General features: G+C 35.1%; 2 protein-coding genes across 2 annotated transcripts; both read right to left on the bottom strand.

Annotated features, from left to right (window-relative positions):
• Positions 1-872: 872 nt before the first annotated feature.
• Positions 873-2936, bottom strand: LOC111397027. Its single transcript, XM_023023690.1, has 2 exons — positions 2742-2936; positions 873-2412 (listed from the first exon to the last, which is right to left on the bottom strand). The coding sequence occupies exon 2, from the start codon at positions 2311-2313 to the stop codon at positions 1237-1239; it is 1077 nt and encodes a 358-aa protein (XP_022879458.1). The 5' UTR covers positions 2314-2412; positions 2742-2936; the 3' UTR covers positions 873-1236.
• Positions 2937-3167: 231 nt separating this feature from the next.
• Positions 3168-5418, bottom strand: LOC111397028. Its single transcript, XM_023023691.1, has 2 exons — positions 5295-5418; positions 3168-4967 (listed from the first exon to the last, which is right to left on the bottom strand). The coding sequence occupies exon 2, from the start codon at positions 4859-4861 to the stop codon at positions 3785-3787; it is 1077 nt and encodes a 358-aa protein (XP_022879459.1). The 5' UTR covers positions 4862-4967; positions 5295-5418; the 3' UTR covers positions 3168-3784.
• Positions 5419-8500: the final 3082 nt, after the last annotated feature.

The raw sequence follows: 8500 nt of genomic DNA on the forward strand, positions 1-8500 counted from the left end.
TATATATATATATATATACAATTATTCTTAGAATTTGTTTCGATTGCACAAAAAAAAAATAAAATCGCTACAGTATACCGGAGGTGAGAATTCGAATTCAAGGAAAAGTGAGAAAATTGCTTAGATGGCAAGAATCATGGAAAAGGAATTCCCTAGAATTTTTTACCTATCAAATACTCATTTTTGGCAAAAGGTGAAAATGAATTTCCATTTTCTATGGAATTGGAGGTTATCAAACACTACCTTATTGTAATTCTTTTAACCAGATTTTTACTCCTATCTTGCCACGATCAACAGATAGGTTTCGAAAGGGAAACGAACTAAACAATGGAAAAATTAAGCCCATGTTTGACAACCATTAAATAGAAAAAATAATGTTTTGAATAGCAATTTTTAGAAGAATGTGTGGATAAAAATTAGAAAAAAATTTTGGGTTTACAAACAGAATATTTTATTGTTTGAATATGTGGTTGAAAATGAATACGTAGAAAATGAATTTTCAAATAATTGTTGTCAAGAATTATGCTCTTTGTACACCGACGTGTCATAGCTGTTGTACGTATTGCAAAAACCCTTGTTGTCAATTAGGGACTTAGTTGAGCTCGCAATTTTAATGAATCGTTGAGGACTTACTTAGTTACAAATGTTTTAGAAGGATCGATAGAAAAGTTAAACAATCATCATGGTGATAAATTAGAGGCCATCTTGGTCAACCAAGAATGTAGGTGGTGGTTTTATGACATTGTTGGAGCAGGTTGATTATCAGCTTGGTCTCAGAGAAAAATGCATAAAATTTTGCTCCAAGGCTAATTGAAGAGTCTCCTTCTTTGATCCACAATCAAGATTGTTCTCTTGCCTTCTTTTGGCGGGTGGTGGGAATTTTGGGAGGTTGGAGAACGGAATTAGGGTTTAAACAGATAGTGCAGATACTTGAAACAACCTCCATTGACGAACAGAAAATCAATAAGAGGAACGAAATATAATGTTAGTTGAAGAAGGCCACTGATGTACATTATGAGGTAAAGAGTCCCTTTTTAGAAAATAATCAGCTCTGAGATGTATATACAAACTAACCAACTTGACCCAAAATTTTCTGAAACTCTAAACCAAGTCGTTGCTATATCTTTGATGGTATGATAATGTCAACATCACGGTTAGAAAGGGCTTTCTAGAGTCATGAGATCTGTTTATCACTTTGAGATGAACTTGAAAGTCTCGTAACATCAAATTCACAGGCTATTCTGCTGTATGAACCTTTGATGCATGCAGGGAAACTTCCTCAAGTAGCACTGGCCAATCTGCTCCAATTATCCTGGGATTCGACTCCATTGCAACTTGAAAATCTAACATTGACACGAAGAACAATCTCTCCGAGTTCTCTATGTATGACATGGGCCTAATCCCATTTACGATGGATTTGGTTTGATGATAAACTTGATTATGAAGTGTGCATTCTGATCTTGAAGCAGCTAAATGGAGACAGGGTTCTACTAATCTCTTCATAAAAATATTGAGCCCATTGTTTAACAAGTGCACACAACTTGTTGAGAGCTTCAAACCCTCCATGTCCAATTTTCGTTCTAACCGCTTCTTTAATGAACTGGTATCAGGAAGCTCACCATTATTAAAACAAGTGTCCATATAAACGAATGGTGCTGCTCCATGGCAGAGCATCTTCCTCATTGCATTTAGCGAGACACCAAGAGGAGCTTTAACCGGGCTTCTTCTATAAATGCCTGGACTTCCTGCAGCCTGTTCTACGTCTTCGACATCTTCCACAGACGTGATTTCAACAGGAGACTTGCTACTCTGCTGTTCTTGAACCTTTGGTACTGAATTTTCAGTAGCCACATTATGGGCCTTCCCATGAGGCCTGAGAGGGTTCAGTCTGTCCCTGAACTTGCGATGACGAAGGGTATCAGTCCGTCCCTTCCTCAGAGAGCGAGGAAACACATCTCTACAGAATGACTGAAGACTACTTCTTTGGTAGGCATTAGGCCATATCACATTCAATGAAGCTTCCGATTTGCCATACTTTGGTGGAGGAATATTGGCAACACATGCATTCTTGATAATTGCTTGAATTAGCCCATTGTGAAGAACGATATCCTCTCGCCCCAACAACCCAATACAGAGCTTATTGAACTCTGATTTACTAAGCTTAAGACTTAAATATCTATTCAACAGATCAAAATACTTTCCAGCCTTTTGTCCACCGAGCTTCCGTTCTATACGAACTTTTAGCCCATAAATGTCAATTCGGGGGCAATGCCGATCTCCTGACATTCTGGCTCCCAAATTCATTATTACCATGAATATAATACTTGATCCCTCAAATACATGTAAAACCTTTTATTAAAAAAATCATCTTTGCTGATATAGTAATTGGTCGCACCACACTGAAATTAAGTTCTGCAACAAAATAAGCAAACCCTATATAATCAGAACAATTTCAAATCACTTAATCCACTAACAAATTCCCAATTCTATCAAAAATTGATCAAGAATTTAGGGCCACCTTTCTTGAATTAGCCGAATCACAGTACAATTAAGCAAGAAACAGACAGTAAAATCACAAACAACACCAAGAAGCAAACTTTATTCAAACCCAACTGACATTCAACTTATTTATCAAACTCTTTCAGCAATTCCTAATCAGAAACAACAAATCCACTAAACTTAAGCCCTTTTTTATATTAAAAAAAAAAAGGTAACTAAAAGAAAAAAGAAAGAAAACTCACTTGATTAAAATTAAATGCAGAATTAATCGTCGTTCGAACCTCCGGTATGTTCTTAGAGAGAGAGAGCGAGGAAAAAGAGTGAGTGAGGGAACAGTAAAACGTTGGCATTTGGAAGCTTCTTCTCAAGTCATGGAGAGTCAAACGCACGTGCGGTTCCTTTTACAAGTTTGATGTGAGGTTTCTCTTATGTCTGAGAAAGATCGGTTTTTGTTTGGCTTACCAATCATATGTGAGGTTTCTCTTATGTCATAGAAAGATCGTTTTTTTTTTTTGGGCTTACCAATCATGTGTCCGTTGACCAGAAATATGCAAGTTTGATGAGAGGATAGTCAGGGCTGAAGTCAACCGTTTGGTTATCAACTTCCAGACAAGTCTACAATGGAATTTTGTGTTGATTTGTGGCATTTATAAGTACCAATTTCTCATTCTCTTCCCCATTCAGTTCTTTTACTCATAGACAAGATGCAAGATCGAAGCATGAAAATGTGAATTGTGAAATCCAATATGCTTCTTTTGGAACAATGTATGCTAGAAACACTGCACTTGGCCAATTCCATGCATTTGAGAAGCAAAAGCATAGTAGAATTACCAGAGACTACTGAGATCTATTGAAGCTACTGTTTCTCCATTCTTTTCCTTTTTCTGTTTTTGCTTCTTTTACATTCCTTTTATTCGGGTGGTGGGAATTTTGGGAGGCTGGAGAACGGAATTAGGGTTTAAACAGATAGTGCAGATACTTGAAACAACCTCCATTGACGAACAGAAAATCAATAAGAGGAACGAAATATAATGTTAGTTGAAGAAGGCCACTGATGTACATTATGAGGTAAAGAGTCCCTTTTTAGAAAATAATCAGCTCTGAGATGTATATACAAACTAACCAACTTGACCCAAAATTTTCTGAAACTCTAAACCAAGTCGTTGCTATATCTTTGATGGTATGATAATGTCAACATCACGGTTAGAAAGGGCTTTCTAGAGTCATGAGATCTGTTTATCACTTTGAGATGAACTTGAAAGTCTCGTAACATCAAATTCACAGGCTATTCTGCTGTATGAACCTTTGATGCATGCAGGGAAACTTCCTCAAGTAGCACTGGCCAATCTGCTCCAATTATCCTGGGATTCGACTCCATTGCAACTTGAAAATCTAACATTGACACGAAGAACAATCTCTCCGAGTTCTCTATGTATGACATGGGCCTAATCCCATTTACGATGGATTTGGTTTGATGATAAACTTGATTATGAAGTGTGCATTCTGATCTTGAAGCAGCTAAATGGAGACAGGGTTCTACTAATCTCTTCATAAAAATATTGAGCCCATTGTTTAACAAGTGCACACAACTTGTTGAGAGCTTCAAACCCTCCATGTCCAATTTTCGTTCTAACCGCTTCTTTAATGAACTGGTATCAGGAAGCTCACCATTATTAAAACAAGTGTCCATATAAACGAATGGTGCTGCTCCATGGCAGAGCATCTTCCTCATTGCATTTAGCGAGACACCAAGAGGAGCTTTAACCGGGCTTCTTCTATAAATGCCTGGACTTCCTGCAGCCTGTTCTACGTCTTCGACATCTTCCACAGACGTGATTTCAACAGGAGACTTGCTACTCTGCTGTTCTTGAACCTTTGGTACTGAATTTTCAGTAGCCACATTATGGGCCTTCCCATGAGGCCTGAGAGGGTTCAGTCTGTCCCTGAACTTGCGATGACGAAGGGTATCAGTCCGTCCCTTCCTCAGAGAGCGAGGAAACACATCTCTACAGAATGACTGAAGACTACTTCTTTGGTAGGCATTAGGCCATATCACATTCAATGAAGCTTCCGATTTGCCATACTTTGGTGGAGGAATATTGGCAACACATGCATTCTTGATAATTGCTTGAATTAGCCCATTGTGAAGAACGATATCCTCTCGCCCCAACAACCCAATACAGAGCTTATTGAACGCTGATTTACTAAGCTTAAGACTTAAATATCTATTCAACAGATCAAAATACTTTCCAGCCTTTTGTCCACCGAGCTTTCGTTCTATACGAACTTTTAGCCCATAAATGTTAATTCGGGGGCAATGCCTATCTCCTGACATTCTGGCTCCCAAATTCATTATTACCATGAATATAATACTTGATCCCTCAAATACATGTAAAACCTTTTATTAAAAAAATCATCTTTGCTGATATAGTAAACACTAATTGGTCGCACCACACTGAAATTAAGTTCTGCAACAAAATGAGCAAACCCTATATAATCAGAACAATTTCAAATCACTTAATCCACTAACAAATTCCCAATTCTATCAAAAATTGATCAAGAATTTAGGGCCACCTTTCTTGAATAAGCCGAATCACAGTACAATTAAGCAAGAAACAGACAGTAAAATCACAAACAACACCAAGAAGCAACTTTATTCAAACCCAACCGACATTCAACTTCTTTATCAAACTCTTTCAGCAATTCCTAATCAGAAACAACAAATCCACTAAACTTAAGCCCTTTTTTTTATATTAAAAAAAAGGTAACTAAAAGAAAAAAGAAAGAAAACTCACTTGATTAAAATTAAATGCAGAATTAATCGTCGTTCGAACCTCCGGTATGTTCTTAGAGAGAGAGCGAGGAAAAAGAGTGAGTGAGGGAACAGTAAAACGTTGGCATTTGGAAGCTTCTTCTCAAGTCATGGAGAGTCAAACGCACGTGCGGTTCCTTTGACAAGTTTGATGTGAGGTTTCTCTTATGTCTGAGAAAGATCGGTTTTTGTTTGGCTTACCAATCATATGTGAGGTTTCTCTTATGTCATAGAAAGATCGTTTTTTTTTTTTTGGGCTTACCAATCATGTGTCCGTTGACCAGAAATATGCAAGTTTGATGAGAGGATAGTCAGGGTTGAAGTCAACCGTTTGGTTATCAACTTCCAGACAAGTCTACAATGGAATTTTGTGTTGATTTGTGGCATTTATAAGTACCAATTACCAAGTACTAGTGAAACATAAAATACCAAAAGCTCATTATAAAGTTGCATTTCATGTTCAAAGTGCAAGGAAACAGTGTTGAGCGAAGTCGTAGAAAGTAGAGAGACATGTAAGTAATAATACTTTGACTTTATAATCCAACATTGACATTTCTTGTCAAGGCCTTGCTTAATGAATTTACTTTTCATTGCTTTGTGATTCACCATTTATCACTAGAGAGTGCATTAGGATAAGGGAAAAAATCAAAAATGAAAAGAAAGTGTGATAGGAAGAAGAAGGTACACTAGTACGTGTTTCAATTGCCTCTTTCCTCACACCGCTATATGCAGAAATTTATTCAATAATTTTAAATTTCAATGATAGTTTACGGATGTTAGATCTTATTTTAATTGCAATTAAAGTCCTCAATGTTTGCTCATTCTAGTCCTTATATTTCTAATTTTTTTTTCGAAGCATTCTGATCGTCAACATTTCTTGTCTCTGATAATAGTTTTCATCATAAAAATCCATTGGAAGCCAGTACTCTAGACAAAATATTTATCCCTCATTTCAAAACATGCAACACAATATCTTGATAGAAATCATCATCAAGGATAAGATGTGCTAATTAGTGGAAGGTTAAAGATAATAATCCAATGAAAAAAAGTTAAGGACAAAACGGTTATATGATAAAAGCTTGAGGACCTTAAATTCAATTAAAATGTGGTGTAAAAAGTACAAGTTGTAGTACAAATATAATTAATACTTGGAATAAAATGAAAAAGAGAGTTTCACTTTTCAAGTTTCAATTTTCAATTACAAGGTTTTTTAATTGATAGTAGCATCGAATCTAATTGTTAGACAAAATTGAACTACCAATACGAGTATCATTAATATCGTTACCAATTTTAAACTTCTTAGAGTCTTGACCAACCATCCCTCTCCCCAATTTTTCCATATATTGGAGTTAGATTTTTTGCTACTTGTATATAAAAATGGCACATAAACGATTATAAAAAATGGCGTGAAGGAAAAATATTAGATAAAAAATTTGATTGTATTTTAAAATGACAGATAATAGAGTGTTATGTAACATTATGTAATCCCTTATATAAATTCTATTGTACATGTAGCAATGTCATTTGGAGTCAGGTTAATAAAATGAATGATGTTTTGCTTTTAAATATGGATAGAATCATTTGAATTATCATAACGGGTGATTTTATTGTCACCACAAAAATCACCCATACATGTATTCACACATTTTTTGTCACATTCTTATCTTCAATTTTTTATTAATTAGTACACGTAGTCTTTGATAATGATTTACTTTCAAATAATCTATTGATTTGTTATGGAAGACAAATATTCTGTCACATTTTTGTATTTTTTATTTTTTCTCTTCTTTTAAAATATGATGGACACACTCTCTAACCACTAATTTTTATTTATTTATCTTTTTCATGAAAATTATCGTCGGGGACAAAATGTAATAATTAATGAAAAGTTAATGACAAAAATGCAATCGAAAAGATAAATTTACGACACAGTGCGATAGTATGAGAAATTGGGAACCTTTAATTATAGAGTAGCGATAATCAATTTGCCACATTTAATCGACTGAAATGAAAGGAAGTGGATTCTATTTCGAAAGAAGTGCAGCAGAAAAGGGTGGGAATGCAACAGCTGACATCTCCACATTCTATAAAACATTCACTACAAGAAAAATGGCCTTTGGCAACATATAAATGACAACATTCACCAATTGTATGTTACTAAAAGGGGTTTATTGCAACATTCAGCAAATGCATGTTGCCATTGGTTGAGAAAATGAAGATTTAACAACGTTTTTTAAGTAGTTGTGGCTAATACACCCTTTCGCAATGTCCAACGGCCGTTGTTGTTTTTTTTTTTTTTTTTTTTTTACNNCCTTTGTTTTTTTTTTTTTTTTTTTTTGGCAACGTGCAGTATTTTAGCACGTTGCTGTAAATATTTTAGCAACGTTCTTTGAACGTTGCCGTTAATTAGTTTCAGCAACGTTCATTGAACGTTGCCGTTAACAAGCTTTGGCAACGGGCAATGCACGTTGCTATATATTTTTTAGCAATGTTTATCGAACGTTGCCGTTGGTTGGTTTTAGTGTTCGTAAAATTATTTCTTCTCGATTTTAAAATCCACCGCAAGTGTACGGTTCGTTAACAAGTAGTAAAATGAACTATGAGTCCAAGTATCGTTCCCACGAGGATTGAATTAGCTCTAATTAAACTAATGTAACCTTAACCGAATTTAATTGAATGAAAATTTGGTTTAAATGTGAAAACCCTAATTTTGGGAGAAATCCTCAATTTGAAACCCTAATTGCAAGGAAAACCCTAATTTCGAAATTTCACTAATCTAATGAAATAAACACGCATCTGAAATGTAAATATGCAATTTTAGATACTATTGTATTGAAATGAATTGAAATGAAATCATTAAGAACTTGAATCCCCAATTGACTATTAAAAACCCTAATTTCACAAATTCAACTAGTCGATGGAACAAAATGCCAATTCAATATTCCTAAATTATCCAATACACTCTCTCGATATATATTGAATCTACTCTTACACACCACCAACCTATATTTCTATGGATGATGCAATGTACAAGAATGCATGACTTTTTATGAACATTTTCATGAATTGCATAAAGCATAGAGGTAAGTTTCCATCCCCTATCGGACCCTATGTCGATTTATATTCTATCGAATTTATTCCCCTTCTTTCGAATGCAAAGAATAAATCATCTACAATCACATAATAATT

Source organism: Olea europaea, chromosome 7 (assembly GCF_002742605.1).
Source record: "Olea europaea var. sylvestris chromosome 7, O_europaea_v1, whole genome shotgun sequence".
NCBI classification, from domain to species: domain Eukaryota; kingdom Viridiplantae; phylum Streptophyta; class Magnoliopsida; order Lamiales; family Oleaceae; genus Olea; species Olea europaea.